This window comes from Jaculus jaculus, chromosome 6, assembly GCF_020740685.1.
Source record: "Jaculus jaculus isolate mJacJac1 chromosome 6, mJacJac1.mat.Y.cur, whole genome shotgun sequence".
NCBI lineage: Eukaryota > Metazoa > Chordata > Mammalia > Rodentia > Dipodidae > Jaculus > Jaculus jaculus.
The window spans coordinates 112,174,430-112,186,517 of NC_059107.1; the positions used below are offsets into that span (position 1 = coordinate 112,174,430).

The following is a 12,088-nucleotide window of genomic DNA, read 5'->3' on the forward strand; positions in this document are numbered from 1 at the left end:
CGCTCTTCCGGGTCGAAGGGTTTTGCTTCCGGAGAGCGGGAAGGCTGAAACGCGGTGGCTGAGCTGAAGTCAAGTTTGCAAGGTTTTAGGTGGCGAAAGCTGTAGCCATGGACAGGTCAGTCCTAGTGCACAAGTCTTGTCCCTCTTGCCTCTTGGGTGAATGAAACAGATGAAGCTACAGTGCACGGGAAGCCGAGGCGGTCTTGGGGTTGCCCATCGGACTCCTTTCCGGGGTCGGGAGATTGACCACAAACTGATGGAGGAAAGGCCGCTTGGCATGGTGGAGGAGGGGCACTGAGAATGATGAGCCCCGGGCTCCAGACCGCGACCCTGCGATCTCTTCGGGGCTCTCACGCGACGGCGTTCTTTCTCTCCGGGTGGGCGGGGTAGGCGTGGACAGCATTCGGAATGCAAAGTGACCAGCCTGAGGTCGCAGCCGGTCAGTGACGGTACTGGGAATCTCAGACCAGACTTTTAGTTAGTAAATTGTATTGTAACTATTAATGCACCTTAATTGGACATGTTAATGGATTTCATTGTGATCAGACTACATGTTTTAATTAAAATTACCAGGATCAGTTAGTTGAGTTTCTCCTATGATCAGTTAATTGAGTTTCTCCTATGATCTAGTGATCATGCTGGCCTCTTGTAACGATGAGGTTTTATTTTATTGTTCCTTGTTTTTTTTTGTTTTTCGAGGTAGAGTGTCACTCTAGCTCAGGCTGACTTGGAATTTACTATATAATCTCAGGGTAGCCTCGAACTCACGGCGATCCTCCTACCTCTGCCTCCCAAGTGCTGGGATTAAAGGCGTGCGCCACTGTATCCTAGGTTGCCCTACAGCTCACTATGTAGCCCAGGCTGGCCTCAAATTCTTGGTGATCCTCTTGCCTCAGATGGGATTACATGTGTGAGTCACCACACCTGGCTTACTAAGCAACCAACTCATTACTATATTTTGGAGATTGCAGAAGTCATTGGAGAATTCTGTAATTAGGTAGCTAGTCAGTCCAGCTGGGGAAAGATTTACCTTCATGAAGCAATGATGTAGTATAGATTCCAAGTTTGAAATGATTCATTAGGGGGAAAAAACACAAATAAGTCTTTTGTAGGTAAGATTCGAGTGGAACTTTGAGGAAAGCAAGATTTGAGTCAAGATGGCATTCCTGACAAAATTATCAACAAGATAATATTACTATTAAACTGATAATACCTTGGGTCCTTTCCTCCAAATGTGATGTTAAAGTTCTTTGCAAATGCTATATAACAACTTAATTATATTATTTTAGGAGTGGCTTTGGAGAGATGTCGTCCCCTGTGATCCGGGAGGCAGAAGTGACCCGGACTGCAAGGAAGCAAAGTGCTCAAAAAAGAGTTTTAAGTATCCTTTATGTTTTAAGAATCATTCAAATTGCAGAATGCTTTGGATGAATGTTACAGAATTTTCTTTTTGTTAGAGACATTAATCATTAAAACTAGTTTTTATTTAGTAGTTTATTTAATAAATATAGTAGTCTTAGTAAGATTATTTTTTTAAATATATTTTATTTATTGATTGATTTGAGAAAAAGAAAGAGAGAATGAGTGTACCAGGGCTTCAAGCCACTGCAAATGAACTCCAGACACGTGTCTCCTTGTGCATCTGGCTTACGTGGGTCCTGGGGAATCAAACTGGGGTCCTTAGCTTTGCTGGCAAAGGCCTTAACCACTAAGCCGTCTTCTCCAGCCCAGATCATGTTTTCTTGAAAAGAGGATACTCTGTTTTACTCAGTTATTACATTGTGATTAGCTTCTGCTGAGATTAATGTCCTTTATTTCTTTTTTGGTTTTTTGAGATGGGGTCTTACTCTAACCCAGGCTAACCTGGAATTCATTATGTAGTCTCAAGCTGGCCTCAAACTCATGGCAGTCCTCCTACCTCTGCCTCCCAAGTGCTGGGATTAAAGACGTGTGCCACCATGACTGGCCTAATTTCTTCTTTTTTTTTTTTCTTCCAATTTTTGTTTTTGTGGTTACAGACAACAACTAGCTCAATGAACATTATCCAGTACTGACTGACTGAGAATGTAAATACTAGAGGAAAATCATAACTATTTGCACAGAAAACAGCTTGTTCTTAAAAAAATATGTTCATGTATCTTATGTTGTAAAAATTATGGTTATTATAACATTAGTTATTGTTTCTCTGCATGGAGAGCTTTTCTTAATTCTTCCTAAAGTTCGGGGTTCCCAAGATGAAAATTTTGGAAATACTACACCTAGAAACCAGATTATCCCTCGAACTCCCAGCTCATTTCGACAGCCTTGTAAGACTTTTTTTAAATTTTATTTATTTGCAAACAGAAAAAGAATGAGAATGAAAGAATGTGTGCTACAGCCTCTTGCCATTGTAAATAAATTCCAGACACAGGGGCCATGTTGCGCATCTGACTTTATATGGGGTACTGGGCAATTGAATCCAGGCTGTCAGGCTTTGTAAACAAGTTTCTTTAACCATTGAGCCATCTCTCCAGCCCCCTTTTGTTTGGCTTTTAAAGTACTTACTAATAGCAGTAGTCATGGGCTGGAGAGATGGCTCAGCAGTTAAGGTATTTGCCTGCAAAGCCTAAGGACCAAGATTTGATTCCCCAGTACCCACGTAAAGCCAGATGCACAAGGTGGCACATGTGTCTGGAGTTCATTTGCCGTGGCTAGAGGACCTGACACACCCACTTTCTCAAATAAATAAAATTTTTTTAAAAGTAATATTAGTCATAAAACAAGCTAGCATTGTACACATAAGTAAAATATTTGGTACAGTATCAACAGATGAGCATAAATCATGATTGCATTATTTTAACTCGTTTTAAAAAATGTTTTATTGTGTTTATTTATTTGAGAGAGAAAGGGAGAGAAAGGGCATGCTGGGGCTGTCAGCCACTGCAGATGGCTTATGTGGGTCCTGGAGAATTGAACCTGGGTCCTTTGGACTTACAGGGAAGTGCCTGAACCACTAAGCCATCCCTCTAGTCCTTGTTTGAACTCTTGCTGTGAACAAGGCACTGAACTTTACATAAATGCACAGTAACTACGACATGTTGCTATTTCTATTTAACCACAATTGGAAATGAGACTTAGAGAAGTCAATGTGAGTAATAAGTTAGTTCCAATATGATTTAAAGAACAGTCTTGTTAACTCTCAAGGAGAAGCCCATTCTCCTACACTGCCTCAGTGTGCTCTATAAAATTAGAGTATGAAGGATCCATTAGCCAGTTACATTATAATGAAAGTATCTGTTTTATAGTAGTGGTTCTCAATTTATAGTTATATTAGAGTCAGTACTAAAAGCTCAAGTTTAGAGAAGTTGAATCTTCATAATATGAAAATGTTAACATTTAAAGTATTTGATTTGAATCTGAATAATTGAAGACTGAAAAAATTGTTCTGTACTTTTTGTTGGCTTGCTTTGTGTTGACATTTGGTGCTCTAAACTTTCACTTGTAGTTACTCCATTGAGTCGAAGCTTACTAAAACATCCAGATATTTCCTGTATTCTTGGAACAGAGGGGAGATCTCCCCGGCATACACAGTCATCTGGGTTCTTGGGGAATTTGTCCATGGTATGTATAAAATTAGGGCTAAAACCTTATCCCTTTCAATAATTGGATTGATGCCCTTTTAATGAAAATTGAAGCCCTATTCGTCATAAAAGGAACTAGATTATGTGGATTGGAATTGGTTAGAAACTTGCAAAGCACAAACAAGCTTATGTCACCTATGGAAATGAGACAACAGCAGCATTTACAGCAATGTGCAAGTAAATGCCCAAATCTGGTGCTTGTAGACTGAATGATTATTGGAGTTTGTTGCTGATGGCTATAAAAGCCAACCCTTTTTTTATGTTTCTTTCTTAAAAATTTTTATTTGTTTGACAGAAAGAGAGAATGGGGCAAGTGTGGTGGCATATGCCTTTAATCCCAGCACTCGGGAGGAAGAGTTAGGATTGCTGTGAGTTTGAGGCCACTCTGAGACTACATAGTGAATTCCAGGTCAGCCTGGGCAAACAAAACAGGGAAAAAGAAAAGAGAATAGGCACGCTAAGGCCTTTAGCCACTGCAGAGGAACTCCAGATGTATGTGCCATCTTGTGCATCTCACTTATGTGGGCCCTGGGGAATCAAACCTGGGTCCTTTGGCTTTGCAAGCAAGTGCCTTAACCACTAAGCCATTCCTCCAGCCCCAAGTCTTGTTTTAAAGCACAGAGTAGAATATGACAAATGATAGGCCATGATTATCATAAGGAAGAGAAGACTGCTGTGGGATTTGCCAAGTAATACTGTCAGAATTTAACTGAACCCAAAGCCCCCTGCTGGTGTCTGCTGCTGAGTTGTTTGCTTTCTAGTGTGAGGAAACCCCTCCCCGCAGTTGGTCACAGACATGATCTATGCTGTGGAAGTATAGCAGAATTTTTTTTGTGTGCGTGATTTTTTTGAGGTAAGGTTTTGCTCTAGCCTAGGCTGACCTGGAATTCACTATGTAATCTCAGGGAGGCCTTGAACTCAGGGCGATCCTTATACCTCTGCCTTCTGAGTGCTGGGATTAAAAGCGTGCACTACCACGCTTGGCTAGTTAGGAGAATTTTTTTTTTAAGGTTTTTTTTTTTTTTTTTTTTTTAAATTTGAGAGAGAAAGAAAGATATGGAATGAACACACTAGGAATTCCAGCCACTGCAAATGAACTCTACATACATGTGCTACCATGTGCATCTGGCTTACATAGGTACAGGGGAATCAAACCTGGGTGCTTAGGCTTTGCAGGCAAGAACCTTAACCACCAAGCCATCTCTCCAGCCTACTACAGGAGAATTTTAAATAAGTTTGGATTTTCTGCTCAGGATAAGGAAATTCATGAAAAAAGTAGATGAGATAGCTCTTTTGGTACCACTACTGAAAATAGCAGGAGAAGTGTTATATAATGTACAATGACTTCACCTAGATTATAAAAATGCCACCATGAGTGAGAAATACTGTCAGAGAAGAAGGAGGCAGAAGATGTTTATGGACAAAGTGGATTATGATTTATTTAGTTATAAAGAAAAGCCAAAGTGATTCTTTGATTTTTGCATTGTGTTGTATTAAACAGGCACAGAAAGAAGGTTTTGTAGTGTGTGTTTGTGGTATGCAAGTAATGCACGGGTATGCGTGTTTATGTATGTGTGTGCAGAATAGAGGTTGACATCACATACCTTTTTTTAAAGTTTTTATTTATTTATTTATTTGAGAGATAGAGAGAGAATGGACCTGTGAGGGCTCCAGCCATTGCAAATGAAGTCCATACATATGAGTTATCTTGTACATCTGGCTTACATGGGTCCTGGGGAATTGAACCTAGGTCTTTTGGCTTTACAGGCATATGCCTTAACCACTAAGCTATCTCTCCAGCCCCACATACCTTCTTCAGTTGCTCTTCACCTTATTTATTGTGACAGGGTCTCTCACTTATACCTAAAACTCTCTGTTTTGGCTAGTCTGGTTAGCCAGTCTATTTTGGGGAATCCTGTCTCTACCTCTTAAATACTGGGATTACAGCTTTACTATTGAGCAATCTTCTTAGCCTCACAGTGTTTTTTTTGTTTTTTTGTTTGTTTGTTTATTTGTTTGTTTTCAGTTTTATTAGGTAGCTCTAGCCCAGGTCTACCTGGAATTCACTATGTAGTCTCAGAGTGCCTCAGACTCACAACGATCCTCCTATATCTGCCTTATGAGTGCTGCTGATATTAAAGGTGTGTGCAGCACCCACAGAAATTTTTGTTTCAATATTTTATTTTTATATTTATTTATTTGTCAGAGAAAGTGGGGGAGAGAGAAATACAAAGAATGGGTATGCCGGGGCCTCCAACCACTGCAAACGAACTCCAGATGCATGCGCCCCCTTGTGCATCTGGCTAATGGTCCTGGGGAATTGAACCTGGGTCCTTTGGCTTTATAGGCAAACACCTTAATTGCTAAGCCATCCCTGCACCCGAGATTTTTTGTGCATACATGAAATTGTCTAATCTAGGTATTTTATTTTTATTTTTTTAATTTTTTTGTTTTTATTTATGTGAGAGCGACAGAGAGAGAGAGAGAGAAAGAGGCAGAGAGAAAGAGAGAGAATGAGTGCATCAGGGCCTCCAATCTGCAAACGAACTCCAGATGTATGCACCCCCTTGTGTATTTGGCTAACGTTTGTCCTAGGGAATCGAGCCTCAAGCCAGGGTCCCTTAGGCTTCACAGGCAAGCACTTAACCGCTAAGCCATCTCTCCAGACCCCATTTTTAATTTTTTAATTGACAACTTCCATACTTATAAACAATATCCCATGGTAATTCCCTCCCTCCCCCACTTTCTTTGAAACTCCACTCTCCATCATATCCCCTTCCCCTCTCAATCAGTCTCTTTTATTTTGATGTCATGATCTTTCCTTCCTATTAATGATGGTCTTGTGTGAGCAGAGTCAGGCACTGAGAGGTCATGGATGTCTGGCCATTTTGTGTCTGGAGGAGCACATTATAAGGAATCCTACCCTTCCTTAGGCTCTTATATTCTTACTGCAACCTCTTCTGCAATGGACACTGAGCCATGGAAGGTGTGATAAAGATATTTCACTGCTGAGCACTCCTGTCACATCTTCTCAGCACCATGTTGTCTTCTGAATCATCCCAAGGTCACTATCATCTGAATAGAGAAAGTTCTCTAACTTAAAGTGAGAGTAGCATTAATATATGGGTATGAACATTAACAGAAGTGCTTACTAGGCAGTTTGGTGAGCACAGTATATACATTTAGCCAGACAGCAGCAGATGTTACACCCCTAGGGCTCCTGACTACCTCTGCTGTAGGTTTTTACTATCAGGGATATATTCCCTCCCATGTAGCAGGACTTCAGTCAAATTAGAGGGCAATTGGTTTCCCCCATAACAGACATGCTACTATTGCACCTGTTGGCTCATTGGCCTGGCTGGCCAAATTTAAGGCTTGCAATGTCCACTGTTGAGTATCCTCACTGGTGATTTCTCTCTCTCCCATTGAACTGCACACAGTGTGGCTTTTTTCAGCTTTCTGTCAGGTAGTCTACATGGAGGAGGTTTTCAGCTGGGCTCCAGGAGGATTTCTCAGTGATCTCGCAGCCCAAGTATGTGGAGTTTCAGCAGTAGGGTTTTACCATCTATTCCTGGTGAGAAACCAAGGGCCTCAGCAATGGCCTATAATGTTTTGGGGCATCAAGGTCCTCACTGGAAGGTATCCCATCCCTGACACTGAAAAAATTCTAGTAACAATCTGTGGCTTCTGAGTGTTCCATTGTCCAAAAAAGTAGGTTTTCATATGATTTATGTGTATTCTTTTAGATTTTTGATTAGCCCTCCGTCCACATTTCCTTTACTCAGTATCCTCCCCTGACCTCACTTAGGCCTTTTCACCCCCATTAATCTGTTCTTCTACTTACATATATACAATACCATCCTATTAAGTCCTCCCTCACCCCTCTTTCTATTCCCTTTATATCTCTTTTTCTAGCTTACTGGCCTTTGCTACTGAGTTTTCTTCCTACTCACACAGAAGCCCAATCATTTGTAGCTAGGATCCACATATAAGAGAGAACATGCAATGTTTGGCTTTCTGGGCCTGGGTTACCTCACTTAGTATAATACTTTCCAGATCTGTCCATTTAACTGCAAATTTCATAACTTCATTTTTCTTTACTGCTGAATAGAACTCCATTGTGTAAATGTGCCACATCTTCATTATCCACTTATCAGTTGAGGGACATCTAGGCTGTTTCCATTTCCTAGTTATTGTGAATTGAGCAGCAATAAACATGGTTGAGCAAGGATCTCTTAGGTAGTGAGACAAGTCCTTAGTATATATGCCTAGGAGTGGTATAGCTGGGTCATATGGTAGATCTATTTTTAGCTGTCTCAGGAGCCTCCACATTGATTTCCACAATGGCTGGACCAGATTGCATTCCCACCAACAGTATAGAAGGGTTCCTCTTTTTCCACACCCTTGCCAGCATTTAGGGTCATTTGTTTTCATGATGGTAGCCAATTTGACAGGAGTGAGATGGAATCTCAGCATAGTGTTAATTAGCATTTCCCTGATGACTAGGGATGTAGAACATTTTTTTAGATGTTTATATGCCATCTGTGTTTTTTTTTTTTTTTGCCCATTTTTATTTATTTAGTTGAGAGAGAAAGAGGCAGAGTGAGAGAGAGAGAGAGAGAGAGAGAATGGGTGCTCCAGGGCTTCCAGCCACTGCAAACAAACTCCAGATGCATGTACCCGTTTGTGCATCTAACTAACGTGGGTCCTGGGGAATTGAGCCTCAAACCAGGGTCCTTAGGCTTCACAGGCAAGTGCTTAACCGCTAAGCCATCTCTCCAGTCCTCTTTCAGATTTATTTATTTATTTATTTGAGAGCAACAGACAGAGAGAGAAAGAGAGAATGGGCGCGCCAGGGCTTCCAGCCAGTGCAAACGAACTCCAGATGCGTGCGCCTCCTTGTGCATCTGGCTAACGTGGGACCTGGGGAATCGAGCCTCAAACTGGGGTCCTTAGCTTCACAGGCAAGTGTTTAACCCCTAAGCCATCTCTCCAGCCCCTCTTTCAGATTTTTAAACTTAGTGAAGTATTGTTTTCATAGTATGCCCCTATGATTTTTTGAATTTCTCTGGTATCTGTTGTTATGGTGCCTTTTTCATCTCTAATTTTATTAATTTGTGTGTCTTCTCTCTTTCTTTTGTTCAGATTTGCTAAAGGTTTTAGCTTGTTTATCCTTTCAAAGAACCAAGTCTTTGTTTCACGGATTCTTCGGATTGTGTTTTTGGTTTCTATTTCATTAATTTCTGCCTTAAATCTTTTTTTTTTTTCCTGTCCTAATATTTGTTATTTCTTCCTGTCTACTGATTTTCAGTTTGCCTTGTTCTTTTTCCAAGGCTTTAAGGTGAAGCATTAAGTTGTTTACATTACTTGCAACCTTTCTAATTTCTTAATCCAGGCACTTGAAGGTATAAATTTCCCTCTTAGGACTGCCTTCTTATTTCCTTCTTGATTTTTTCATTGACTCATTCATCATTTAGTAGTGTATTGTTTAGTTTCCATGATTTTGTGTATGCTCTATAGCTGTTTTTGCTATTGATTTGTGCTTTGATCCCATTGTGATCAGATAGAGAGCAAGGAATTATTTCAATTTTTCTGTATTTGTTTAAGATTTGTTTTGTGTCCTAATAGATAGTCTAGTTTAGAGAATGTTCCATGTACTGTTGAAAAGAATGTGTATTCTGCAGCATTTGGATGAAATGTCCTGTAGATATCTATTAGGTCTATTTGTTCTATGATCTCATTTAATCCAGATGCCTCTCTGTTTATTTTTTTGCTGGGATGACTTTTCAATAGATGAGAGTAGGGTATCAAAGTCACCCACTACAACTGTGTTTGGTGTTATCTGTGACCTTAGTTCTGATAGCGTTTGTTTGATAAAGTTGGGAGCCCCCATGTTAGGTACATATATGTTTAGGATTGTAATGTCCTCCTATTGGAACGTGCCTTTAATCACTATAAAGTGATATTCCTTATCTTTCCTAGCTAATGTTGAACTAAAGTCTACCTTTTCAGATATTAGGATAGCAATCCCTGTTTGTTTTTAGGCCCATTTGCTTGAAACACTGTTTTCCAACCTTTCACCCTAAGATAGTGTCCATTCTTTGTAGAAAGGTGAGAGTCTTGGGGGCAACAAATTGAAGGATCCTGCTTTTTAACCCAGTCTGCAAACCTATGTCTTTTGGTTGGGGCATTGAGGCCGTTGATATTAAGAGTTATTATTGAAAAGTGTGTATTTATTTTTGCCATTTTTCTTGTTTTGTAGTTCTTCGGGTTTTACGTTTGTTTTCTTGCATTAACTAGTATTTGAGTATGGTTTGTTTTTTCTAGGTTCGTTATATCTGTGTTTTTCTTTCTCTTCAGCATGGAGGATCCTTTCAGGTATTTTCTATACAGGTGGTTTTGTCTTCAAATATTCCTTTAGCCTGCTTTTGTTGTGGAATGTCTTTTTTTCTTCATCTGTTTGAATGGGTAGATTTGCAGGATAAAGTAACCTTGGTTGACATTTGTTATCTTTCAGAACTTGGAATACATCATTCAAAGCCCTTCTGGCTTTGAAATTTTGTGTTGAGTAATCTGTGATCCTGCTGGGCTTGCCTTTGAATGTGACTTGATTTTTCTGTCTAACTGCTTTCAATATATTTTCTTTGGTTTGTATGTTTGGTAGTTTAATTATAATATGGTGAGGAGAGAGATTCTTTCCAGATTTTGTCTGTTTGGTGTTCTAAAGGCTTCCTATATCTGTGTTGGCACCTCTTTCCCAATTTGGGGGAAGTTTTCTTCTATGATTTTGTTGAAGATGCCTACTCTGCCTTTGGAGTGAAATTCTTCCCCTTCTACTATACCCTGAATTCTTATGTTTAATCTTTTCATAGTATCCTGAATATCTTGAAAGTCCTATTCATACTTTCCTATTAGTTTGTCTTTTTTGGACTGTGTTAGATCTGCCACCTGGTCTTCTAGTTTAGATATTCTGTCCTTTCCTTCATCCATTCTACTGGTGAAATTTTCTATAGAGTTTTATTTCATTGACTGTTCTTCATTACTAGTAATTCTGACTGGTTTTTCTTTCTTATTTCTGTTTCCTTATTTATTTCCTTATTTCGTTAAATTGGTTTCCTGTGTCTTCTTTCATTTATTTGATTTCCTCGAACATATTTATAATCACTCTTTTGGAATTTTTCTCAGGCATTTCCTCTAAATCAATCCCACTGGAGGTCATTTCTGATGCATTAATACTTTTTGGTAGATTTATATTGTCTTGATTTTTTGTGTTTTTGTGTTCCAATGTACATATTTTTGCATCTTGAATTAATTTAATACTTGGATTTTATAATTATATGCAATATTATTAGATATATCCATCAATCATGTTATATATCTTCAGGATAGGAGCATAAGGTGGTAGGTGTGGGTCCTAAGACTCTCAGAGTAACTACAGAAGTGACCCTAGATGTTGGGTTTGCCTTCTATGGGAGTATTCAAGAAGACTGAGTAGAACAAAATACAGGCAGATTCTAAAATTTAAACAGTGTACACATTCAATGAAAAAAGCACAGAGTATTTTTGCACGAGTAGGTATTATGACAACCAGATTCTCTAACGAAGTCAGAGTCCCTTAGGGTGTGTGTTGCCCCACAACCTTAATCCTGTCAACTAGGAGGCTAAGATCTGGTTTGTTGAGGGTTCCAAGTCAACTTGTGACCAAGTGATACCCTTCCCTAACAAATAACAGAAGAGGAAACAAAAGCAGTATAAATTAGGAAACAACAAGTGATAAGCCCAAAATATAGCTTATTTAAGAATGGCAGGTATGACCATCTATTAGATTTAACATATAATTTATCCTGACATGAAAGGTGGAATTAGCACTTCTGATTCAAGCCTATATACCAGGCTTATTTGGTGGATACTGACCTGGTGTAATCCCAGTTACCTTTTGGGACGGTTTTGGTCTCAATTATGCTGCGCACCTCTTGGGTCCCTCTTTGCTGCACTGTGGGTAGGCAGGCTGGGTCACTGGATCACTGCTCTGATCACCTGTGCTGGGTGCTATGTAGGTGAGCTCCCTTCCCCAGGTCTCTGGTGCTTGCTGGTACTTGTGCTGGTGGTGGGTGAGGGCAGAACTGCTCCCTCAGGTTCTCACAATCCTCTTCCTCACAAGGTGCTCCTCCGTTGGTCCCTGCTGTCCTTCCTTCACGTTTCCTGAGTTTGCGAGGAGCTCCAGTGTGAATGGATAATCCTCTCATCTGGCTTTTCCTACGTCTCAGGCCAAGTCTGGCGGCTATGGCCACACAGACCTGGTTCCCCTGCTGATGGAGCCACTTCTGCCTGCTTCTGTGGGCTGTAGATGCTCTGAATCTCTCCTGCTTCTCTGCTACTATTGATAATTTCTTATACGCCTCACTTTTTAGTAGAAGAGTGTATTTTGCTGGGCTCATTGTTGGCTTTTTTTTCCCTAGGCTGCTTTG

At 40.0% G+C, this 12,088-nt stretch overlaps 1 protein-coding gene across 2 annotated transcripts in view; it reads left to right on the top strand.

The window, feature by feature from the left end:
- The window catches only part of Nup107 (nucleoporin 107), a 56,736-nt gene continuing 44,648 nt past the window's right edge, over positions 1-12,088 (top strand). Inside the window, exons 1-4 of one of the 2 annotated variants that reach the window (XM_045152421.1) lie at positions 1-115; positions 1,290-1,381; positions 2,220-2,306; positions 3,485-3,600. In XM_045152421.1, coding sequence (XP_045008356.1) covers positions 108-115; positions 1,290-1,381; positions 2,220-2,306; positions 3,485-3,600 — 303 coding nt within the window. In that variant the 5' untranslated portion in view covers positions 1-107. Of the gene's footprint in view, positions 116-1,289; positions 1,382-2,219; positions 2,332-3,478; positions 3,601-12,088 lie in introns of those variants that run through there. The other variant, XM_045152422.1, reaches the window with a different exon arrangement.